Source organism: Eulemur rufifrons, chromosome 19 (genome assembly GCF_041146395.1).
Source record: "Eulemur rufifrons isolate Redbay chromosome 19, OSU_ERuf_1, whole genome shotgun sequence".
Taxonomy (NCBI): Eukaryota; Metazoa; Chordata; class Mammalia; order Primates; family Lemuridae; genus Eulemur; species Eulemur rufifrons.
In genome coordinates, this window is record NC_091001.1 from 92,148,330 (window position 1) to 92,174,463 (window position 26,134).

At 50.9% G+C, this 26,134-nt stretch overlaps 1 protein-coding gene across 3 annotated transcripts in view; it reads left to right on the top strand.

Annotated features, from left to right (window-relative positions):
- GALNT14 (polypeptide N-acetylgalactosaminyltransferase 14) overlaps positions 1-26,134 on the top strand; it is a 204,820-nt gene that overhangs the window by 118,846 nt on the left and 59,840 nt on the right. For 2 of the 3 annotated variants that reach the window (XM_069494463.1, XM_069494465.1), the window contains exon 2: positions 7,444-7,613. In XM_069494463.1, the coding sequence (XP_069350564.1) occupies positions 7,444-7,613 (170 nt within the window). Of the gene's footprint in view, positions 1-1,978; positions 1,998-7,443; positions 7,614-26,134 lie in introns of all 3 variants that reach the window. The other variant, XM_069494464.1, reaches the window with a different exon arrangement.

Sequence of the window (26,134 nt, forward strand, 5' to 3'; positions counted from 1 at the left end):
CAATTGTTATACTTTGCATTTCTGAAAGTTCGATTTGGCTCTTTTTAAAATCACCTGGGCTGGGTGTGGTGACTCAACACCTGTAATTCTAGCACTTTGGGAGGCCGAAGTAGGAGGATAGCTTGAGACCAGCAGTTCGAGACCAGCCTCAGCAAGAGCAAGACCACCATCTTTACTAAAAATAGTAAGAAATTAGCTGGGCAACTAAAAATAGAAAAAATTAGATGGTGCCTGCCTGTAGTCCTAGCTACTTGGGAGGCTGAGGCTGGAGGGTGACTTGAGCCCAGGAGTTTGAGGTTGCTGTGAGCTAGGCTGATGCCACAGCACTCTAGCCCCGGCAACAGAGAGAGACTCTGTCTCAAAAATACATAAATAAATAAAATCTACCTGGACATTTTTATTTGTCTTTTGTTTTTTGCGAACTTTTATTCCATATTTTAAACATTTTATCTATAGTTATGCTTTATTCTGTGTCTGGTCATTCATGTATTTGAAGTTTTCAGAGGGTCTAAATCTGTTATTTATAGTTTCCACTGATTCTTACTTATAGTAACTTGTTTCCTGGTGTATCTGGTAATTTTTTATTGCGATTTAATCTGAGGATGAAGTGGGGCTTCCTGTATCCCCACTTTGAATCCAGACCGAGGAACCAGCACACTCAGGGGTGCCTGTAGGGAGAGAAGGTGGAGCCGACCCCAAATCCACTTATCCAGAACAGGTGCTTTGATGCTATAGGAGGCTGGCATCTAGACAGCAGCCTGGTGTGTGCTTACTACATAGGGACAAGTAGAATGGGACAACCTGCTCCGCCTGGGCAGGGGACATGCGGACTAGAGGGGGGGCCACGGCTTTGCCACACAGGACTCCTGCCCACCAGCAAAACATGCGTGGCTCCCACCAGGGAGATTATTCTCCTCCCTTGGAGAGGAAGAAGGAAGGGATGAAAGAAACACTGCCAGTGTTTACAGCACTCACAGCAGTGCCCGGGGTGGGGCTAAAGCTGCTCTCCTGCGCTGGCTGTGCCGGGCTCCACACTGTGTTTTATTTTCTTAGGCGAGAACTCTTCCATGGAAATATGATGAGAGTGAGGAGAGAAGGGCTCTTTCCTAAGAAAATTAAATGTGGTGTAGAGCCTGGCGCATAGTAAGTCCCCAGTAAATGGCAGGCATTACCATAGGCATAGCATTTTCACAGAAGAACTTCTCTCCGTGAAACAGCGATATAAAAGTTAGGCTGGACGGTGGGTGACGTCTCCCCTCGTGTAAGGCATGTATAAGAGGGTTTCCACAGTGTGTGAATTCCTTGATGAGCCCATCTGACTTCAGCTGGTCTAGAACAACTCAACCCTTTGCCACATGTTTTATACTCCTCTGTGTTCATTTCGCTGACTTGCAAGTCTCATATGAGGGTACCAGGGGTTGGAAGACCTGGGAGACACAACAGTTGCCATTAAATATCTGAAGGATATGAAAGAGAAAGATTAGACTAGTACCAAACATCACGAGGCTAAAACACCAGAAGAGAGATATTACCAGGAGACAGATTCTTGTTTGATATAAGAAGGAAACATCTAGAAGTTACAGTCCTTCGAGGTTGGAGGGGCTCCTTGGGATGTCTGTATCAGTGGCTGGACCCTGGAGGGATGCCCACTGGGCAGTGGAATGTCACGCTGCAGTTTCCAATACTGGGTGGAATTATATCATCTTTAAATACGTTATATCATTTCTTCGATCCTGACCTTCTCTTGTGTTAGCCTGGCACGGTCCCGCCTTTCTGCAGGAGTCTGCCTGCAGAGACCACCTTTTCTCGCCCTGGCTGTTGGGAACAAGCCCGCTGCTGGGAGGAGGAAGGTTGCTCAGCAAGGAGAGTGACAAGCAGTTATGGTGACAGGGTGCAGACATCCCCTGAAGGAGGAACAGCCCACAGCAAAGAAAGAAGTTGGCTGAGGAAAATGATGGAAAATGCATAGTCTTTGAAGATGGCCCGAGATGATGCCAGTGAGGCTGTGATGAGGCTGGGAAAGAGCAAAGGAGCTGGGGTTCACGCTGCCTGGGTTCAAATCCCGGCTCTAGCACTGACGAGTGGGGTGACACTGGGCCCAGTATTTGTTTTCTCTGTGCCTCAATTTCCCCAGTTATAAAATGATAATATGGCATCTATTATTGTAAAGACTAAATGTCAATATTTATGACACTTAGTAAGTATCTCTCACAGTGCTAGATGATTTATTATGGGGTAAGTTTGAGAAGTTCTATTAAGTATCACACTATTCAGGGTAGGATAGAAGCTTTACCAAGGGGTAGAGCATTTCTCATTTTAAAGGTGAAAAAGAAGAGAATCAGGACAATAAGAGAGAACAAATAGGATCAAACTGGGGAAAGAGGGGAGGGAGACAAACACCCGAGTGGAAAATAGAGGCAGGTCAAACCCTAATGGAAGGGAAGGCTACACCGTGATTTCAGAGCCAAATAATCAGCTTGAAATGAGAGTGAGAGAAACAGGCCCGGGAAGGAAGGAGGAAAGGAGATTTGAGATTTCTCCTGGAAGCATGGTGGGAGGAGAGGAATTAAGCAACTTAACGGATGTGCTATTGAGCCCTAGTTTTTGCTGCCAGATTATTTAAGCAATAGTCTTGGCCAGGGGTTTGGCAGCCTTAACGAGACAGCTTCTGTTTAAAAGATTATGTCTTAGTCTTTCTGTGTGTGGCTTATTTTACTCAGTATAATGTCCTCTAGGTTCATCCATGCTGTCGTAAATGACAGAATTTCCTGCTTCTTTAAGGCCAAATAATGATCTCACGTATAGGTGGCATCTGAAATAGTCAAACTCAAAGAAGAGCGAGTAGAATGGTGGTTACCAGAGGCTGGGGCTGGGGGGCAGCTGGGGGGGTGTTGGCCAAGGGGCACAAAGTTTTAGTTAGACAAAAAAATAACTATAATTAATAATAATGTATTGTATATTTCAAAATCATTAAAAGAGAGAATTTTGAATGTACTCCCCAAAGAAATGATAAATATTTGGGAATATGGATATGTTAATTAGCCTGATTTGATCATTCCACAGTGCACACATGTAACAAAACATCATACTGTACCCCATAAATATAGACAATTATTATTTGTGAATTAAAAATGTAACTTAAAAATAAGATTATGTCTTTGTTTCCTATTTGTGGCATCACACCTATCTTTTGAAACACATTCCCTCTAGACCGAATGAATTCTGGTCAGAAGGTGAAGTGGAGGCGTGCGTGGGGGCCGTGGGCGCTGTGAGGGCCCCACGGGCGTGGGCAGTTCTGGGGTGGGGCCCTGTGGGCGCGCCTGAGTTTTTGTTTCTGAGGGGACTAGCACTTCCTGTGCTAGGCAGGTGTGTGGAGGGGAGAGTGTGTGTCCGGAAGCCTTCCTGGATGCTCACAGAGCCGGGAAGCAGGGAACACACAACACGGGTACAAGGTGCTGGAGCGGCCCCACGCAGAGGCAGGGAGGAGGCCAGGGTGCTGCGTCCCCACACTGTGTCCTCCCGGGCACTTTGGAAGCTGGATGTGGGGACTCACGGATTGAAGAGCTCGGAAGCCAACTCCCAATGTGACTGGAAATGTCCAGCAAAGCCAGTGCCGCTTCAGAAGCCCCAGGAGGCCCACAGCCAGCTCCGTCCTTGGGACAGCAGGGACGAGCAGCTGGCCGCTCCTACGTGTGCTCCGATCCCCCAGCCACGGGCTCTCTGTGGGTCCTCCAGGGGATCTTCCTCTGCCCGCTGACCCTCGGCTGGGGAGACACTCATTTCTGTCTGTGGCACTGGAGACTCTTTGGGAGGATTAAATCAGCATTTCATCACTTAACAGCTGGTGACCTTGGGCAAGCCACCTAACCTTTCTAAGCTGTCCCTCTCTCAAAGATGGGGATTGTGCAAGGATCCCGTGACAATACATGTACAAGCTGCTTTATAAAATATAAAGTGCTATTCGAGTGTTCGTGTTCTCATTTTAAACTCACCCTCACCGTGACTTAAGATACTCAAATATCACTGTAGAAAAGCCGAGCTCAGTACGGGCTGTTCCCTTCCGTGGGTCTCGAGCAGCAAACTGTGAACGAGCTCCACACACGTGACAGTCTGAGGGGGGAGCGGTCCCCTCCAAGGACACCCTCAGCGGACTGTTCATGGCATTTCTCCTGCCAGCCAGGCCGCTGCTCTGGCTCTCTGGGGGCCCGAACTGCAGCTGAGTTCTTACAGCAGAGTTTACGATGCTACAAGAAAGCGGTGCCTTCCAGGGGTGCTAGGGGCGCCCTGTAGGGTGGCAATAGCCAGGCTGAGCAATCCACCAGCCTTGTGCCCTCGTGGCCCTGAGCCTCTGTGTGGAGTGAATAGAGAGTAGGGGGTTGGCATGAGGCCGAGAGGCTGGTGACATCCCCTCTCCCAGCCCCTGTGTGTCGTCATGGGTGCCTGTCCCTCCACTTGGCACCCAGCAGAACCTCAGTTTGGGAGTCCCTTCCCATCAGGTTAGATTGCCGTGGTCCCTTCACAGCTGGCCTCCTATGGTAGTTCTCTTCTCTCCACTCCATCTTACATGTGTGGCTAGAGATGTTTTCCCCATGATCATCTTCGTACAGACTCAGCTGCGTTCTAGAGTTTTCTTGCATTTGTGCCCTCTTTGCAATCTACATTCCAGCCTCGCACTCTTGAGCTAGCCGTTCCCTGCACAGATTTTCTTCCTCCAGGCCTTCCTGCCTGTGATGGTTAATTTGATGTGTCACCTTGACTGGGCCACGGGGTGCCCAGACATTTGGTCAGACGGTATTTGGTTTTGCCTGTGAGAGTGTTTCTGGATGAGATTAACACTTGGATTAGTAGCCTGAGTAAAGCAGATTGCCCTCCCCAGTGTGAGGGGCCCCATCCCACTCACTGAAGGCCTGAATAGAACACAAGAGCTAAGAGGGACTTCTCCTGCCTGACTGCCTTTGAGTGGGGACGTTGTTTTTCTCTTGCCTTCAGACTCAAACAGAAGCATCGCCTTTTCTTGATCTCCGTCGGGACCAGCAGAGATCTTGGGACTTGGCAGCTCTCATAAGTGTGTGAGCCAGTTCCTTAGAATAAATCTCTTTCCATATAAACTTTTATATGCTTTTATAAAGTATACATATAAAAGTTTATATAGAAAAGTTAGACGGTTTTGTCCTTGTGGGAACATCTTAGAGTGCACTCACACAAACCTAGATGGTCGAGCCTACGACACCCCGAGGCTATATGGTGTGGTGTGGCCTAGTGCTCCTGGGCTACACACCTGTGCAGCAGGTTCCTGGCCTGAATACCGCAGGCAGTTGCAACACAGTGCTAAGTATTTGTGCATCTAAACATATCTAATATTCTGCCTTCTATCTGGCTTCTCACTGCACACTTATTTCCCGTCTCTATCTTCCCTCAAGCAAAGTTAAGATCCCTACTCATCCTTCAACATCTAACTCATGTGACACCTTATCCAAGAAACTGTCCCCAGCTTCTCTCACTGCTCTGTGACAATGACCAGCACTGTCATCAAGCTTATGTAATTGAACTCACCTTGCGGTGTGTTACAGGCATCTCCACACGTGTCTGTCTGTGACATTGCAGCCCCCTCAAGGGCAGGGGCCTTTCATCTCCGCATCCCTCCCCCCCAGCTCTGAGTACTGGGCAGGCTCACAACTTACTGAGAAAACTGCAATGAATTAAATTGGAAACAAGCTAGTGGGAAACAGTTCTATGGCCCTTCCCATGAAGATGGGATTTCAAGGTTGCCGTGGGGTGATGTTCCAACCAGAGGTGACAGCTATCAGGATGTGACATTGCACAGCACAAGCTGGGGGTTTCACACCCCCACTCAAATTCCCGCTAGCGTGTTCTGTAGCAGCAGTATCACAGGACATTAATAAAATCAATTATTGGATAAAAATCTCTGGTCTCCAAAGCTTCATTTTGTGCTATTAGCAAGAGAATGCTGTTTCAAAAGGAGATAACAGAGAGAGAGGAGATCAATTACTGGATAAGCTTGCGGCAGTGCCTGAGATGAACGTGCAGACGGGCGAGCCCCTCCTACCTGCCGTGGGGGCCAAGTGCCTGCACCGCTGTCTGCTGAGCCTCCCTGGGCCGTCCTGGTCAGGTTCCCGGGTGCAGGAAGTGCATTCTGCTCCGTGACGGGAGGGGCAGCTCTCAGCTCAGCTCCCTCGGTACCCAGGCAGCTTAAAGACACTTGCACAACCACTTGGGCCAGTAAAACATGAATGAGCATCTCGTCACGGATGATGTCAGCCCCGGCCCTCATGTTCCAGGTCAGAACTGGATCAGCATGTTCTTCCCAGAGACACAGCGTCTTATGGTTTGGATGAACCTAAAAGTGTGAGCTCTTTTGGATACAGACTGGCTCTTCCGTAGGGTTGAGAGTATACTGGGAATGTGTAACATGAGTTGGGAAATGGCCACCCAATATAAGCATTGAGCTTGCCAAGGCCTTGAAGCCCACACCTTCTGCTGGCTGTGTGGACAGTCTGTTGGCTGTGGAGCTGGGGTGGGTGGGGCGGACCCGGACCGGGCAGCCTGGGCTCTGGCTGGGAGCATCCCCTCACCTCCTCTGCCGGAGGGCCCGGGAGACTGAGTTCTGCTTTGCGTGCTCCGCCACCTTCCACCTGTGCAGCCTTGTAATCTTTCTGGAACCTCATCCTCCCTACTCATCTCGGAGGGTTTAGTGAGGATGAAATGAGACCATGAATACAGAAACCACCTTGCACATTCTATAGTGCTGCCTCCATGTACGGCGAGGGTTATTACTCACTCCTCCATTGATGCTTCTAAAAATAATCTGATTCCTGGGTAGGAGGGAGACGGGAACAGAAAGGGTGTCTGGGGGGTGGCACACCATGATAGATGGATCACTCTTTCCTGTTGCTGCCTTTCCTCCAGCGTAGGAGGAGAGAACAGCAGTTGCTGTGTACCTATTCTGTGCCAGTCACCGGGCCAGCACTTTTAGGCTAGGTGTTCTCCAATTGCCCTGGAGAGATGTCCTCTGGGCTCAGGATACTAGAATTCAAGTCCCAGCCCTGCCGCTTCCAAACTGGGGAATTTGGGGCAAAGCACTTACCTATGGAGGCTCTTTTCGCATCTGTATAATGGGAGTATGTGCAATCATAGCATGTCCATCTCATAGAACTGCTCTAGAACTACATGAAATAACGTGGTCAAGGTCCTAGAGCAGCGCCCGGTGTGCAGCGCGGTATGGTGCTCGCTAAGTGGGAGCAGCCGTTACTGCCGTTCTGTCTATTATTGCTGAGACGGCTTTGTCAGTGTTCTGCCTCTGTCCCCATCTTTGGACCACGCCTTGCCAGCACCGGCCTGGTCTCTGGGGTTGCGTACTGGGAGGCGGACAGGGCCAGTGGAGCAGGGAGCGGTCCTCACAGACTTCCCGTTCATGTCGCGCAGCCTTCAGATGCTGACTGGGACGACCTGTGGGACCAGTTTGATGAGCGGCGGTATCTGAATGCGAGAAAGTGGCGCGTTGGCGAGGACCCCTACAAGCTGTACGCTTTCAACCAGCGGGAGAGCGAGCGGACCCCCAGCAACCGGGCCGTCCCAGACACTCGCCATTCCAGGTACTTCCTGCGTCTCCCACTCCGTACCCGCCCCCGGCCCTGCAGTGTTGACAGGTCAGCAGCAGGCTTGATCTGGGGCCTACCCTGTGTAGGGCCCAGAGCTGAGAATTCGGTGGGCAAACTATCTGCTACCAGTGGGACTCTAGAGGGACTAGGTCCTGGTCACTAGGATATGGTAATTTACCCTGTCTGTGCTGCCACTGCTTAGTGCCAACAGCCATGCCAAAGACCCCCCACCTTCCACTGGGAGGCTGGAGAGGATGGGTGGTCCCCGTCACCTGCACCTGCCTTCTCACCGGGTGGTCACCCCAGGTGGCACTTGCCATCAGCTCATGGAGCACTAACAATGCTATAGCCAAGGCCTGTTTGTCCCTGGCGGAGTCCCACAACCTGGGGGAGGGGAGGATGGGCAGACTCCAGGGAAGTCAGGTGGCTGATCTCTTCTGTCCTTGGGAGAGACCCTTCCTGTGCCACGCCATGCACATTTTGCCACACGAGAAGCCAGAGGGCCCCCCCCACCTGCCATTGGTCCCACTGCCTGCCTGTGGAGGGGGCGCATTCACACAGCCTCCGACCTGCCAGCCCTTCGTTGGTCAGGCCACACCTACAATGGCTTGCAGAGATCAGGCCTGATGCTATGTAGAAAGTTTTATTTCCCTGCAAAAAGAGGCTTTGTGAAGACATTTGGCCTCCTGACCCTCCCTTTCTAGAGTCCTTACACTTCCCAGGGAGACCTACTTAGCAGGTCAGTCTCAACTTCAGCTCCTCCCCTCCCGGCCTCCAAGCTGGGGGCCCAGAGGTGCCAAAGACCTGTGTGGTTGTTTCCTTTCTGCTGCAGGAAATTAGCTGTGCAACTGGCCCCAAATAGCAGGGTGGCGTGCTGCGGGTGGAGGGTTTGAAGGCAATGTTCAATCGAGAGGCTTAGCTGTGTTCCTTTGGGTCCGTTGTGGAAACTGGGTTTTATGAGCAGGGGAGTGAGAATTTTCCCGGCTGATGAGGCTGACTACTCTGGAAGCTCTTAAGCTGAGACTATGTGGAGCCTAGTGGGCTCAGAAACCTTGTCTTATGCAGCATGTATCCTATGGAGGAACCCAAGTAGTCCTTGTTAATCACTGTCATCACTAAAAGAAGCTGGAGTCTTGGTTTCCCTGTGAGTACAGCAAGGGGGATGACATTATGACCTGGATGACATTATGGCTTCCTCTACCTCTGGCAGTCTGCAGGATTAAACTCCGCCCTCGGCTTCCTTAGCAGCAGTGCCTGGCAGCCCCCTTCAGCCGGAGACCGAGGGCGGCGTGGGTTACACCTACTCCCTTCTGCTGACCTGAAAGCTTCTCAGAATCAGAGTCTTGTTTTATCCCCATGTAAATTCCCCAGCACTTATCCTGCTCCTTGGCATCTGAGAGATTTTTATTTAAATATTGGCGTATCGTATTTCCCTGAGCAGAGGGGAAGAGGGACGAGACAGGAGTCTGAGAAGCCCCTCTGGGTCTCAGGCGAGTGGTCCCTCCCTTGTTCTGAGTCCAGATGCCGAGGCCCTCCAGAGGGGCAAAGGGACACCTCCTAGCCAGAAAAGTGGCTGCCTCTGGGTGAGAGCCTTCCAAGAGATACCTGTGACTGCTCCCACCCGCAGGAAGGAGGCACCAAGGGATTCACCGGGCAGAAGGGTACTTGGGGATACCCTGAGCAGGACCAGTTTCTGCGCTCACCCTGTTCTACAATCTAGAGGCACAAACCACAGTTCTGCGAGGGCCGGACATAGGTCGTGGTGTTGGGTGGCGAACTGAGCCCGTTCCCTAGGAGCCCAGCTCACCAGGTTAAGTTCCGGTCTTTGCACCTGACCCAGTGCGTTCCATCTGTTAAGAAAGTGAGATCTGGGATTGCAGCAAGAAGGGCAGAGAGGATTTAGACAGAATTTAGACACCCTTTGGGAAAACAAAAAGGGAAAGTGTTTCAACCATATCAGGGGTTAAGGACAGGGTCTCTGGGATCAGATCGCCCTCTTTCCAGGAAAATCCACTCAGTCTGCTGTTGACTAGCTGAGTGAACTCAGGTTGCCTAGCTTCTTTGTACCTGTTTGCTGTTTTGAAAAACAGTGATAAAAATAACAATAATGATCCTAATTCCATTTTTATAAGGGTCAAATAAAATATGTGTATTTACCTACTCCATAGTAAATGTTTTTAAAGTGTCAGTTGTTGCTGTTATTACGGGGAATGTGGGGAAGGTGATGGCCCGGAGTGGCCGGGGAGGTCTCGCCAGAAAGCAGCAGGTGCATGGGGAAGAGACACAGCCAACCCCCAACTGAGGAAGCACCTGTGTCCCAAGTAGCAGGAAAGGGCGTTGGTTATGAAGATCACTGAGTTGCCAGGCGTGGTGGTGGGGACAGGGGAGAGCAGAGGTGCATTTCAAGGTCAGGTTCAATGCCAGAGAAATTCGAGTGAGTAGAGTGCTGGCCATGAACGTTAGCCATTCTCAATCCAGGCTTCTTACAAGAATCACTTGGGAACCTTTGAAAAATGCTGAGATTCAGACTCCAACTGCAGGATCCAGCTGCAGGATTTCTGTTCTAAGGTCCCCATGTGATCCTTGTGAGCATCCAGCATTGAGAACCACTGCTCTAGGTAAGTGCCTCTCACACTTCAATAGGCAAACAAGCAAATCACCTGAGGATCTTGCTAAAATCTGATTCAGTAGGTCTGGGGTGGGGCCCAGGGTTCTGTATTTCTAACAAGCTCTTGGGTGATACTAATGCTGCTGGTCCGGGGATCGCACATTGAGTAGCTAGGGCTTAGCACAGTGGCTCTCAAAGTCTGGTTCCTCAAGCCAAGAGACCAGCAGTGGCAGCATCACTTGGGAACTTGTTAGAAATGCAGATTCTTGGGCTTCACCCAGAACCACCGGATCAGAAACTCTGAGGGTGGAGTCTAGCAATCTGTGCCTTGGCAACTCTGATGCCTGCTCAAGTTGGAAACCACAGAGCATCAGCTGACACCTGCTGCTCGTTTTTGTGGACCAGATGAAGTTCACGGGTGGGTTGGTCCAGCCGAAAGGCTCAGGGTTTGAGTAGAGAGCAGAGGCCTGGGAATAAGGCCACCTACCTGCCCACATGCTAAAGCCTTCTCCCTCTGTCCAGGTGACATGACTCTGACTCAGGCCCTGTGGAGACCTTGGCCTATCTGCTTCCTTCTTGTTCCTCCCTCTTCTCCCAGTTCCTTCATCCACAGCATCCATGTCTTGCCATCCTCCCGGGAATCGGCATCACCTCTACCAAGAAGTCTCTACTTGGAACCATGCCTGACCCCATGGCCATTGGCCCACACTGGACTCCTGGTTCCTTTGTGGGACCCAACACCATGGACACAGGCTTTGCTCCACTGGGCCGCCTTTGTGTTCCCATCATGCCTTGCAGCTAAGGTCCTAAGGTCATGACATCAGTTGCCTTCTAGGGTGAGAGACACATTGAGCATCTACTACAGTGCTGGGCATGGGATAGGAATTCAATAAATGTTTGTTGAACAAATAAAAGGGAGAATAAGAAAGACAATTGACCGCTCTGTCCGCCTGCCCCCTTCTCCTTATCATCCCATCCTCAGGAGCCTCCTGTGGGCAATCAGGAGAACAGACTCAGAGTTAAAGAAAAAGGCTTTTTCCCTTAGAGAGTTCTCATTACTGAAAAGAGAAGAGTGAAGAAATGTCATGTGGGAGGGGTCTGAGCTTATTAAATTTGCTTCCAATTTTCTTACCCCAGTAATTGGATTCTGATTTATAGGATGCGTTTGGACAGTGCCTGAAACAGAGAACTATTAGCCGAGCATTAGAGCAAGCGCTGTAGGGAGGGCGGAGGCTGGGCTGAGTTGCTTAGGAAGCTGAAGCTGCCGGGAGATGGGGAGGCAGCAGGTGGGGGTCAGGGAAGAAAGGAGGGAGGCTGTGGACGTTCTCGCCCAGCAGGCCGGTGCTGATGGAATCCCAGATGCACCGGCAGCACTACAGCCAGGCATTATGGGGTGGAAGGAGCCCAGACGGGCCTGGGGGCTTCATTTCTCTGTATGGAAAGGAACGGAGTGGCCGTTTTTCTCTTGGTCCTTCACCCCGTGGAGTCCAAGGTATTTTGTGGGAGGCAGTCTGGTCTGTCTGAAGTGTGGGATTGTGGGCAAGGGGTGGAAGAAGCTAAGACGGGGGCAGGCTTTGAGCTCCCCTTTCCCAGGGCTTAGGGGGCCCAGTGTGGGCAGTGAGCAAGTGCACACCCAGTGTGGTTCAGAAAGTAATTTCTGCAGCTTCCAAGGGATCCCGTGCTCAGTCACGCCGCAGGGCTAGCAGCCTCCCCACGCACACCCCACCCTCGCTGCATCTGATGTGATTTTCACACTCTCGAGATGGAAGCCTGCTGTTGGCGCCTGTAGACACGTGTGTCTCTGAGTCCCCTTGTCCCTGGTCTCAGGCCACGTGAGAGGAGTGGGGACAAGTAGCCCAGCAGTGGCCTTCGGCACATCCCTGCTCCTTTCTTTGCTTCGTTTTCTCATCTGTGAAATAAGGGTGTTGGGTATGGTGACTCGTGGATGATAACGCTTTGCAGTTGATCTCATTCCAGGTATATACATGTCTATACCAGCCCCCACCCCAGTTGAACAAAACATGGAGCTTGCCTTGGGGCATCCTAGTTCCAACTTTACCCACTAAGGCCAACAGTGCTGTTAACTTGGATGAGAGCCTTAATGTCCAGGTGGCTGCCTGGGTGCTGTGAGGTCACAAGGACGAATAAAACGTGGCCACTTGTATCAGAAGTAGGAGGTAGGTGATGTGCCCTAAATAACGATTTCAATGTAAGGAGGAGACAACTTCTAGCTGGGGTGAATCCGAGAAGTTTCCCATAGGAGTTCTGCTGCTTATATCTATAAAGCACTGGCTGGTCTCACAAATGGTCCTCATTTTCCAGTTGTCTCAGCCCCACCCTGTCACCACATTTTGGTGACAGCAGCTGGATTTGTCATTGTCCAAGTGATACACAAAATGTCTGGCAACCAGCAGCCGTCAAATGGTGACACACCCCTTGAGGAGGAGGGAAATATTTTGAATAAAGCAAATGTATAGTTTTGCTGTTGCCGAGCAGTGCCTATTATGGGGTTGCATTGATTGCAGGGAGCAGGTGGCAGGGTGTTCTGAGCCCGTGGGCCATGGGCTGGGAGGGGTTAGAGCTGGGGAGCCTCACTGGGTCCCCTCTGCGGGCCTGGCTGGGTCTGACTGTTCCCTGGGCAGACTCTCCCCGCCTTTGTCCAGAGCACTGCTAAACGCCGCAGACAGTGGGATGCCCATCACTTGCCTGGAGGGAAAATTCCACACTTTGATACATCTCACCAGGGAGACATTTTTCCTGGCTCCTTTTCCCCCTGGGAAATGAAGGGGCAGTGGCCCAGCCTCTGGTCGCATCCCTCCCTCCTCGTATTTACTCGGTTGGGATGGCTGCCGAAGATCATCATCATTTCTCTCTTTGTACCCGTCACTTAGCAGTAATAGGATAAAAATCTTTACAGCTGGAATGGCTAAGCATAAAAAATGTTCATATTCCCTCTGAGTCAAGGCTGTTGCACTAGCTCAGCACAGCGTTAGTGATTCCACATCAAGGCCAGGGGAGTGGAGAGGGAGACCCATCACAGACACTTAGCTTTTGCAAACAAGCTTTCCCCATCTGTGACATTCTGGTTCCTCCTGCACACCATTTTTCAGTACAGGATGTGAGCCTACTGACAGCGTGAGTGCACTTCACTCTGGAGCATCTCAGAGTTTCGGGGAGCTCTGGGGGAGTAAGGGAACAGCCAGAGGGGGTGCAGAACATCCTGGAAGTGGCTCGGCGGTAGAACTGTGTCCCTCCTCTGGCCCTGGGCAGCTGTCCATGGTACCACCTACAGGGCCTTAGGATGGGTTCTTGCTGGGGTGAGAGGGGAAGAAAGGCCACAGGAGCCAGGACAGCAGGTACCTCTGGGTCAGGATTCCTGTCCATTCTGGGTCCCCTGCTTCCCTGAATGCTGAGCCTGCAGGCCTCTCCTGCTGTTCTGTGAGTTCCAGGGAGATTTCCCATAGGGCACCTCCTCAGCCTTCAAAAGATGACCAGAGAGCAGCACCTGCTGATGAGAATTCATCCAGACAAACTGCCTTCACTACCTGGTTTTCTCATACCTTGTTTCCTGGGGAATTTGTGCCAACTTTGACCTTGCATTGTACTCATGCATTCACTTGCTCATTCATTCACTCAACACACTAACTTGAGCATGTGCCAAGTGCGGTGTTAGGAATTAGTCCCCAGTCTCCAGGTCTAATAGGAGCCCAGACTCACTGCCGGGTTTCTGACTGAGCACCAGTACGGGGCTGCAGAGACTTGAGCAGAACAGCAAGACTAGCAGATTCACCACATACCTCGGTTAGGAGAACCAGGCTCAGAGAGGTTAGGGGACTTGTCCAAGGTCACACAGCTAGTCAATGCTTGGCTGAAACTCAAAATCAAATTTTCAGATTCTGGGTCCACATACTTTATCTTATTCTGTCAAAAACATACAGCCCTTATGATGCCCAAGTTCACTGGGTGAGTGAGTGTGTGCATGTGCTTGAGTTGTGCTTTGGGGCAAGAAGAGGTGATGCGTGAGGATTCTGGGTTTCCCAATTAAGATGGTTTGATAATTATATTTTAGCTTTGCCTGGAGGCACTACAGTAATGTATTTCAATCATCTAATGCAATAAATAGTGTCATCTGGTGTTCTCTCATCTGGGCCAAATGCTAATGGGCAGGTAACCCAAGCAGAACCTTGTGTGGCTTTGAAAGGTACTCAGTGGCCTTTGTTCCGGGGACGGATTTCCCTCTCTCTCCCTGACTTTGCCTCCTTTATGTCACATTGCCTGGGGGACGAGGCAGTGGAAAGAGATGCAGAAAGATAGGTAGAAGTATGTTCAGTGCCCAGGGTGGAAAACTGACTTGGATTAAATACTTGCCACGAAGGACTCATTCTACAAATTATTGAGTCCAAGGTTATTAGGGGTATGTCGGTAAAAAAGCAGACCAGAAGTTTGCCCTCATGGAAGTTAGATTCCCCCAGTAAGTAACTCCCCCAGGTGGACAGATGGGAGCTACCTCGCTGCCCTCCCCAGGCCACTAGTCCATCCCCACCTAAGGCTCTCTTCCTGGAGGAGGCGTGCCTGGAAAATGAGCCCTGACCCTAAGCCCTACCCTAACACCAAGGGCAACGTGGTATCAGTGCTTTCTCTTCTGAGTTATCTTGCAGGAAGGGTGAGGGGGATGCCCCAGATTTGCACTCTGCATTTTGGGGATCTTTAGTGCTGCGGTGAACACAAGGATGGGTGGAGAAGACGGCATTGCTGCATTTGGCTGCAGCTCCTGCCTATTTCATGGGCTGTATTGAATTCTTCCAGTTCAGTGGCCTTTGAAATCTTCCTGCAAGACTGAAATCTGCCCCAAGACCAGAATCTCTCTTCATCTTTTCTTAAGTAAACCTTATATTGAAATATACCATGTATACAGAAAAGTACATACCTCCTACAGGTACAGCTTGAAGAAATTTTACAGAGAGTATGCTGTGTTTCTACATCTAGCAGGTACAGCAAGAAAAAGAACACTGTTAGTTTGCCAGAAGCCACCCTGTGCCCCTGTCCAGTCGGAATCCCCCATAGCTATCCTGTCTTCAGGTGCCATAGATGAACCTTGCTCGTTTTTGAACTTCATGTAAATGGAATTATACAGTATGCACTCTTGTGTGTCTGGCTTCCCTCAAAAGTACGTGTGTGAAATCCAGCCACATGTGCAAGGCACAGTTTGTTTGTTCTCATTGCTGTATAGTAGTCCCTTGTATGAATACATTCCAATTAGCATACTACCAATGCTCACTCGGGCTTTTCCAGTTTGGGGTTCTTAGGACTAGAGCTCCTCTGATGAGTCTCACTCGCGTCTTCGGTGAAGACGCGTATGTGTGTCTGAAGGGTTTTCCCTGGGAGCGGCTGTGGAACCGCCACACTTCTGGGAAGTTCCAGTTGTCCACATCTTCGCTGCCTGTCACCTGCTCCTGTCTGTCTTTTTCAGTTTAGCCTTTCCGGAGGCTGAGTAGTGACATCTTATTGTGTTTTTAATTTACCGCTCCCTGCAGGTCAGGGAAGCTGCGCACCCTTCCATAAGTTCCGTGGCCACGTGAATGCCTAATCAAGTGTGTTGCCCCTCCTGTCTGCGTCCATCCACGCCTTTTGCCTGAGAACCAAGCACAGAGCCTGCCTCTTAGTCCCCCTCAGTAACCTGCCTCTCTTCTGGTTATTTTTTTTGGCATTTTTTGCGACATTTTGAGGCAGCATAATAGGATAAGGGAAAAAAAATACACGGGCTGAGCATGAGAGGCCACAGGTCCTTTCTGAGTTGCTGCCCAACGATGCTTCTGCTCCCTGGGTGTCTGTTTCCTCCCATGCAAGACGAGAGAAGTAAGTCAGAGACGCTTATTAAGGTCACTTCCAGCTCTGTCTGCCGGTTTGAAAATGCTTCTGCCGGGAAGACGTGTGGGAACCGGCTGGGGACTGAATCGGCTTGGAGGCTATTTCCAGAAACACAACGCCCTCCTGCTCGGGCTCGGCAGCAGCGCCCTCCCCCAGGCCCCCGCTTACCCCTCCCCTCACACACTTGCCTGCCTGACAGGACTCCAGGGCCCCCGGAGCATCGGAGCTGTCCTTTTTCATTGCCACCTTGTCCATTCCTCCCACGGGGGCCTCCCCACCCCCTCTGCGTCCCCACGGTGTAGGTCACCGGACCCCTCCCAGCCTGAGATGCTCCTGTAGGCTGCTTTGACTGTCTTTTCACTCACCTGAAACCCCCGGGTCTGTTAAACACAGCAGCGACAGAGCCATTTGCTCCTGGAGTTGGCACTTCACGTGGATGGCAGCTGGGCTGCAAACAGGGGTGACCTGCCCACATTTTTCAGTCTAGAAAAAAGAGCTGGAATGTACAGGCTTCTCCTGTTTATAACCCCCAGCACTTCCAAGAACCACTGGCTCCTGTGATATGCCCAATGCCCCTCTGCTGCGGGAAGAAACAGGCCGGCAGGGTTGCCTGAGGAAATCCGAGGAGGCTTGGTGCTGGGGCTGGGATGGGGCAGTTCCTACAGGGAAGGATGGGCCGTGCAGGGAGCCCATAGAGTGAGACTGGTCATGCCTCGTATTTGCGTCGGGCTTTACGGAGTGCCTTCCGTCTCGTTCCCAGGCCGTCCTCAGTAGCCCTGTGGGTGAAGGGTCATTGCTGCTTCACAGAGAAGGAAGCTGAGATCCAGGAGAGGTAACTGGGTGACCAGGTGGCAGGGCCAGGTCTCCTAGTCCTGTGAGCTTTGTGGTAAAACGTCTCTGCCACTCACTAGCCTGTCTTTGGGTGAGTTACTCAAACCCCCTGAGACTCAGTTTCTTCATCTATATAATGGGAATAGTAATGTCCTCAGGGCAAGGTGAAGGAACTCATGTCAAATGCCGAGCGTGTCCTCTGGTGTGACTACAGCACACTCAGTGACCCTTCGTCAGCCGTGGCCATGAGGAGTCACATTAGCACATTAGCGTTGGCAGTGGCATTGGCATCAGGCTTGGTGATGTTCCCGCTGCTCTCAGCTGCAGGCCAAAGCGGGTCTGGGAGGCAGGGCAGAGAGGTGACAGGTGCAGCGGGGAGAAAGCGGTGACAGGGCTGAGTTTGGAGAGGTCCTGGTGCAGGACCCTGCCCCACCCCTGAGTGGGATGCTGTGGCTCACAGGCGTCACCGCTGAGCTGAGAGTGAGGTGGCAGAGGGCGGGCGGCAAAGTCCTTGGAGAGCTCCCGGCCTCAGCCTTGGCTCCCGGCGCTGAATGTTCCACTTGCCTGAATGTCAAACTTACTTTAAAAACTGGAGAGCAAAATAAACGATGAGGCAATTGCGATGCCAGGTCTGCTGAAATCTGCACTTGAAAGATACTGGGGATAGAAGCCAAGGCCAGCAGAGGGTGTCATGCGGGGCCAGGGGCCAGGGAATCCAAAGCCCATGTGACAAGAGATGGGAAGAACAGGAGAGGAGCTGTTGGGGGGAGGCCTGTGGAGCCCAGGGTGGCAGGTGGTGGGATGGAGCCGGGAGAGCCACGTGAGGCCCTCGGTGGCTGCAAACTCCCCGAGGAGTGTGGGGTGTGGTGGGCTCTGCTGGGGACCCGTGGGCCACTGAGCCAGCGAGGGCCCATTTGGGCTAACCAGGCAGCATCAGTAAATGCCCTCTGCGGTTGTCCTTGGTGTCCCTAGGCAGCAAGAAGAGCCCCTTGTATTGACGGAAGTTTCATCGTATCCAGACGGCTCCCATCTCCCTGACCTGTCTGACCCTCACGGCAGCCCTGACGCTGGCCGGGGCAGGCATCCTGGCCTCTGTTCTCTCACGCCCCACTCCGCCCTGGCTCTCCCCCTCAATTCATCCTATAGACACATCATTTACTCCTTGCCCCAAACCTGAACCACTGAGCCTGCCTGTACCACCTCTTGAGACAGCAAGCACCTCCTCCACCTGAGGCCAGGGCCCTACGTTCACCGTGGCACCCGAGCCCACACCCCCGGAGTCCTCTTCCTCTCCCACCTGCATCTTGTGGAGTCTGCCTCTGAGATACCCCTCGGTCCCTGGGCTTGCTACCCCACTCCACGGCCACCTGCCTCTCACCTGGGCACCCTCAGGTACCCCACTAGTTGCCTCTGGCTCTGCTCATACATCCGCTTCAGAGAGCTTTTTGGATGCACTTGCAGGGCTCCTCCTCTGAAACCCCGCCCCATCTCTCACCCACACCCTGAGGGCAGGGTCCCCGGCCAGGTCGTGGCTTGTGCCGAACTGTGCCGTGAGGGGTCGTACCTCCTCCTCATCATTGCTGTCTCTGCTCAGGATGCTCTTTCACCCTTCAGGAATCTGGGTGGAGGGTCCCTTTTCCTGGAAGACATCCTGCCCCCCCAGGGCTGAGTTTGGCAGCTCCTCCTACAACCATGCTCACCTCTGAGCAGCACCCGTCAGTCCTGGTTGCAGACATTGAGCAACAGGGGGCCAGGGTGCTGACTTACCTTTGCACCTCCCGAGCCTGGCTGGGGGCCTGGCACGCAGCCTGTTCGTCGGAATCAGCCAGGTGAATAGGGGCCCAGAGAGACCTCGCTGGATTCATTCTCCAGCTGCTGAAAGTGTCGGGGTTTGCAAGCTAAGGTATAGGTGTGGGACTGAATCCTCAGAACAGAGGGAGGAAACCAAACCATGGGAAATTTAAAACCATCTTCACTCAACAGAGAATTCTCCGTGTTCACACATAAATCCAGTGCCGTAATCGGCAAACACTTATTGATCACACCATTCCCCTGACGCGTGGTAGGCACCTTATATATGCTCTCTCAGTTCAGCCTCACAGCTTTACTGTGACCCTGGGTGAAGAAACTGACTCCAGCAGGTTGAGCAACTCATCCATAGGACAATAAAGAAGCAGAAATGCGGCCTCCGCCCTCAAGAAGGCAGTGGTCTACCTGGGACGATAGTGTGGCTGTGTGGGAAGGGGAATAGTGACACAGGCAGCCCACCGGGCAGCGGTGGAGGAAGAGACTTCAGCTGAACCCTGCACAGCAGTTACAGTCTAGGCAGCCGGAGAAGGAAGGTGGCAGGACCGAGAAGGTGTGTGGAGGTCAGGGCACGGCCCAGGGAGGCAATGGGCTGGTTGAGCAGGGCCAGAGGCCCCTGCAAGGGAATGGGGCAGCGAGACTGGAGGCTTAGATGGCGGGGAGGCTTTGGGATGCCGGTTATGGCATAACTCCAGGTAGCTTCTGACTTTGGGGGAAAGGGTCACACAGGTAAAGCAGTGTGTTGGGCAGATCGCCATGGAAAGGGTGGGAGGAACAGGCAAGAAGGCAGTGTCTGCAGGCAGAATAGCCAGGAAGCTGTTGCAGGATGGCAGACGGGCATGGGTCAGGCTTGAGGGGTAACAGTGAGAGTGACAGGAGGTGATGGAGGCAGATTCGGGTGCAGGATTGACCTGAGGATGGACTGACAGCAGGAAGGTGTGGGCAGCCTTTGCTTCTTACCTACACCCACCCCTGACCTTCCGGAGTGGCACACGGTTGTGAGTCCCCTGGAGAAGAGGTGTTGGACACTTAGCCTCAAACATACTGTTCCTAAGCTCTGGGCTGGGATGGGCACAGCCCTAGAGTCGCTGGTCTGGAGTCTGTAGGTCTTAGCTGCTTCACTTTGAGGAAACTTCCGCACTTTAGGGAAAAGGAGAAAATGACTCTTCTCTGATCCTTTAGCTGGAAAGTCGGAGAAATATCATGAAATAGCTCAGGGGATGTCAAGGGGGTATCTTAAGCAGGTGAGGGACAGCCCAGACCCATGATTTTCCATGTTTGTAGAAGCTTCCAGCATGCAGCCTTCAAGATGGAAGACACAGAGAAAGGCCAGCATGGAATGAAGTTTTGTGAGGCAGTGAGTCCAGACGGTTGGCTGAGGGCGTTCTAGTGCAGATTGTGGGAGCACGGCCTGGGGAGCCAGACCGTCTGGGTTTACATCCAGGCTCTGCAGCTCGCTGCTGGGACCCGCCTTGTCCTCCACAATGAGAGAGGAGGACTGGGGGAACCTACCCCAGAGAGTTACTGTGCAGACGTAAAGCTCTGGGAAGACACAGTGAGGATTCGGTAAGTGCCATCTATTATTACTGACATGGAATCTGATTCAAGCAGGGCTAAAATGAGACATGAAGGAGCTCTGCTCCCAGACACTGAGAAACCTTTTTCAGGAAACATTTCAAAAATAAGTCATGGCCCACCTCCACACTTTCTGGTCCCAGCTTGGCTCTGCATTTGCCTTTTGAGAACACTTTTTTTTTTTTTTTTTTTTTTGCGCGTGCACGCACACACACATACACAACACACATGCACAGGCACACACAGCTACCATCTGGGTGGTGCTTGGTACCAGCTGACACAGGTGCCGGCAGCATCCCAAGAGAAACCTCTTTGCAGCCTCTCTGCTGATCTTCCTGGAGAGAAGGACCTGCCACTTCCCCCACGGGTGGAAACCAATCCTTAGTGTTCCACTCACTTCAGAGGGGCTGCTTGACATAAGAGACCAAAATTAGTTGTCTGGAAAGAGAAAAGGACCCTGGTACACAGTGGAGCAATGGTCATTTCTAGAAGGTCTCTAAATGTAGCCGGAGGAGTCTACACTCCCTAAGTCAGGTGGGGCTTCTGAGCCCAGACCGCAGCAGTCAGCGCAGGCAGCAGAAGTGCCCAAGCAGAGGAAAAACCTGTAGCACCGGGAGCCTAGTTAACTCTGCTGGTTCCAGAATGAAGAGTGGGAGATGTCCTGTCTTGTGCGTATAGCGTTTATGTTCTCTGCTGAGGATGGTCAGACAAAGGCTCGTCATAATTTAGCAGAACAAACCCTGAACAGTACCTTCGGTTGCCATTGGTAAATTAGTGCAGGTCTGAGCCATGGCCTTGGGGAGAGGAGAGGCAATGAGGGAGATTTTCTTAAAGCCAAATTTTACAATTTGAAGGCTCTGAATTATTCTGAGATCGTGGTCTTCCCTAGTGTTTAAATACCCTTTCTTTTACAAACTGATGGTGATGGTAGATGATGGGATTTTTAAGATATATTCTTTCCTGCAGAATGAAATATTGCAAATCTAATAACGGTCTCTATAATGTTTTTATTTTACTTTACTCACACAGAAGAACCTAATACCTGGACACTAATGTTGAAATTTTAAATTGGATTATATACAAAGTAAAGTTCGGTGACCACTTAGGTCCAATAGAATGATGTCCAATAGATGATGTCCAATAGAAATAGATGTGAGCCACATATGTAATTTAAAATTTTCTAGTAGTCACATTAAAGTAGAATACATGAAATTAATTTTAGCAATACATTTTATTGACTCAATTTTTCCAAATATTATCATTTTGGCATGTGATCAATGTAAACATATACAAGTAAAATATTTTACATTCTTTTTTATATTAAGTCTTTGAAATCTTATGTGTATTTTACACTTACAGCTTATCTCCATTCAGACTAGACACATTTCAAATGCTCAGTAACTGCATGTGGCTAGTTGCTGCCCTACTGGGTAGTGCCTGGCTAAGAGAAGAGTGTGTCTGGGCCGTAGTCTGTCATAGGATTCCAGTCTCCCCCCTCACTCCAGGAAGCATTGTTCATCGTTCCTGCGACTTTGGTAAACAGGAAGAACATCCCAGCCTTTGAAACACAGCTGAGCATTTCCAGTGTAATAGACAAAGCTTAAGAGCTGCACACAGACACCAGGCACCATCTCAGATGTTCTCCCGGGACACCCTTAGCCCATGCCTCCTCATTCTCCCCACCACGGCTCCATACTTCAGCTTCCAGACTCCACTTCGGTTTGGGAGACTTGCTTGGTCTCTCTTTGCTGCATTACTGACCTTGCCCTCCCTCAGCTTACTGCTGCGTAGCTCACTGTGCCAGGGAGACCCATAGCTTGGCAAAGGGCATTTTCCCATCTCGCTTTGACCCTGTGGAAGCCTGGCCTGCCTCTTGCCTTCACTCGCCTCTCCACCCATTCTTCACACACTTGTCGAATGCCTGGTAGGTTTCATTGCCATGCTAGGTACTGAGGTTTCAACTGCAAATAAGTCCTTGTCTTCATGGCAGCCACAGTCAGTAGAGGAGACAGAAAAGTAATTTCACAGCACTTGGTAATAAATTACAGCGATGGGGTGAGCACAGGGTCCTAGACAGGCACGTTGGAAAAGCCTCAGGAGACTGAGAAATGCTCCCCAGGGGAAGTAACTTCCAAGCCAAGATTAGAAGAGGAGAAAAATAGCCAGGTCTTGGAAGAGTGGAGAATGAACTTCAGACACATGGGAGAGAGACAGTGCCTGCAAGGGTCCGGAGGGAACAAAGAGCAGATGGAACAGAACGTGGCTGGGACTTTGAGGGCGCCAAAGACAGGAGTGGAAGTGGTGCCATGTCGCTAAGGATGGTAAGCCATGATTAGGAGTCTCCACTTTGTGAGCAGTTGGGCAGCACTGGAAGATGCTAAAGATGCAATTTTGGAAAGGTCATTCTAGCTGCAGCATGCAGGGTAGAGTGGAAAAGGACAAAGCCAGCTCGGAAGCTGCTGCAGCTATCCAGAAAAGACATGATGGCAACGCAGAGAAACAACCAGACGGAGAGATAAGGAAGACAAATGGGCAAGGCCAGGTTTAATTAGATTGAGAGTGGAGCAGAGAGAGGCAGGATTAGAGAGTATCTCTTGGGTTTGGGCACATGGTAGGTGGTGAGCTGGGGAACTCAGAAGGGCCAGCAGGCTTGGCTGAGACATGGGAAGCAGAGGGTGGATGAATAGGTCATCTCATGGGGATGTCCCCGAGAAGATGCTCAATAGGATTAGGGTTAGGATTTGGGTCATTAGCAACCAGATGGGAAATAGAAGCCTTGAAGGCAAGTGGGATGATCCAAAGAGCAGAAAGATTGAGAAGAGGAAGGCCTAGGAGAGAATTTTGGGGGAACACCAGAATTTCAGATGAGGGAAAGAAAAGGAAAACCAAGAGGAAGCAGCCTAAGAAGAGGACAGACATGCTGGGGTCATCTCACCAAAGCCAGGGGCAGAGAATCAAGCACTTAATAAAATGTGTGACCCTCAATGACAAGAGAAGACTGAAACATTTCCATTAGATTTAACCACATAGAGAAGTAATAGGGGGTCTGATGGGAGTATCTAGGGGGAGAGGGTGGCAGAAGGACACTTGAAGGCAGAGGTGACCAGTAACCCTCTGTCGACAGGGGCCAAGGCGCCTCTGTACTGTCTGATGGGTCCCAGGCCTGAGTGCCTTAAGGAAACTGAGCAAGTTCAAGAGCTAAGAACCAGGAGATGTCAGCTCTGCCACTAGAGAGTGACCTTGGCCAGGTCAATTCACTGTTCTGGGCCTCAGTTTCCTCATCTGTAAAGAAGGAAGGAGCTGGAGCCAATGCTTTCTAAACTGGTGTCCCACAATTCTTTTTGGTGGACATTACATGGTATACTTTACTAAATATACACCCAGTAAATTTTTGAGTTCCCATGATTTGTGAAGGATTATGTGCTAGCAAAAATTAAAAAGTGCAAGGGTAGGGAGGGGACAGATTTTGAGGTTGGAGTTTAATAAACTGTAGGCTGGTAGAACTCTTAAGAACTTTTAACATGTTAATGTGCATTGGTGAATGGCCAAAAAGGTAACCCAGTATTTATCCAGTACTTCTCAACTGTCAAACTTATTTGACCCTTGTACACTTTATTCACCAAGTGTGTGAAGACATCTCCTGGAAATAGTGTCCAGCAACTCACTGTGCAGGACACTAGTTGGTCTTCATGGCCCCTTCTGGTTTGGTATTGCAGCAACCTTAGAGTTTGCTTGCAGCCAGAGAAAGGTCTTCCAGCTGCTAGTGGCTCAAAAATAGAGCCAGAGCCTGAGCTTTCAGGTGAGTCCATACAGTATAGCCTCCTACCTTGTAGGGCCCCCTTCCCTGGTTAGCTTCCCAGCTTGTCTGGAAAGATTCTGTAGGGCATTCTTACATTGCCAGGAGGATGGGCTTGCAGAGTGAATTTCTGAGGTCATCATTCTGATCTACAGCCTGCAGTTCATCAGACAGTGGAAGTGCCCTAGACTTATCAAGGTGCAGATTTTCTTAGAAATTCCACGCTGCTGGAAGTAGATGGCTAAGAAAACCAGGAGGGTCCTCTAAGCAGCAAGAAGTGAACTGCAGACTCGGAGCTTGCCAGACAGAGTTTCAGCCAAGAGTGTGTGTGTGTGTGTGTGTGTGTGTGTGTGTGTGTGTTTATGGGGGGGTGGGGGGTTGGTACAAGGAAATGCATATATTGGCCTAGATAGACCCACCCTGAGACCACGTCCCCTGCTGAATGGCCTGTGCTCACGGAGTGGAGGGATGTCTGTGCTAATGTCCAGGGCAGCCTGTTGTAACTGGGCTTCTAAAGAGAATTAAGCCCTCAAGCCCTAGGGCATCCCTTTTATGAAATGAATTAACTGCTCTCCTATGCATGTGGAAGGGTACTGGTTGCGAACCATCCCTGGGAGAAGTGAGAAAATAGTCACTCAAATAGTTTTCTATGTATTGTGGTTCATATTAAGAACCTCTAAAGGAGTCGAATCTATAGCACATGGGAGCCCAAAAGACACTGCTGAAGAGCCTTCCTCTGGATGGAGGAGCCCCAAGGCACCCCATGCCTGGCACCATGTTGTGGAATGGAGGCAGCAGAGCATGACACAAGGTCCTGTGGTGACTCTGGGAGCACTGTGGGGGTGGGGGAATCATGGTGCAATTGCAGAGCCCTTCTACCAGGTACCCAAGGGAATCTGCCTTTCACCCAAGGGGTGAGAAACTCTGGTAGACTTGTTTTCTAGGTAGCAAAGGGTGCCTGTATTTGTTGTCTGTTGGTGTGTAACAAGTTACGCAAAACTTAGTGGCTTAAAACAACATTTTTCATCTCACCTTTCTGTGGGTGAGGAATCCTGGAGTGTCTTGGGTCCCTCACAGGCAGCAATCAAAGGGTCACCCAGGGCTGCAGTCATCTCAGGGCTTGGCTGGGGGTGGATCCTCTCCCACTTGCTCACGTGGTTGCTGGTGGGATTCAGTTCCTCGTGGGCTGTTAGCCAGGGACATGCTCAGTCCTTGACCTGTGGGGCTCTCTTGCACGGCAGCTTGCTTCACGGAAGCCCAGAAGCCAGACAGATGGGAGTCCCAGTCTTGTAACCTAATCACAAAGTGACAACCTGTCGTTTAGCTGTATTCTGTTCCTTAAAGCAAGCCACCAGGTTCAGCCCACACTCAGGAGAAGGGGCTACACAAGGAGGCGGGATGGGGGCATCTCTGAAAGCTGCCAGCCACGGTGGCCAGCCGGGTTCCTGAGCGGCTCACCTCTTTGCCCTGGCCCACTTATTCCCTTCCTGGCACACTGTACTTAATAACCTGTCCAGCAATTCAAATGTGGCAGTGTAATGGAATAGCAGATCCGACTGTTATTTTAAGGGTATTCTCTGACCCTTCTCTGAGACGCAGATTTCCATAACACAAAGTGAGAATGGCTGATGAGGCAAGAATTAAAAGCAGGGTATGTTTATGTGGATGAACGAATTAATCTACATGTGAAACCCCAGTGAAATTGACATGAAATAAAAATTTCATGCCTTACAGTGTATCAGTGTTGCCCATGAAATGAGATTAAAAGGAATTTCTGATTTCACAGTTGTCATACTTTTTATACTGTTTGCCTTTTTCTCTTCTAAAGGGTAGAGTTTGAACCCAGGGACCAGCCACAGATCGGGCATGTTACACTTTTTTGTTCGTCTCCCTTTTCCTCATAGCTGAGAGCAGGCTTCCTTCCATAGACCTCAACTGGGGATGTATTTAGATGTGCGCAGTTCTAACAACTAAATCTGTGATTCTAAAAGCCAGGAGCAAGTTCACTGCCCTCTGTCCTGGGAGAACCGA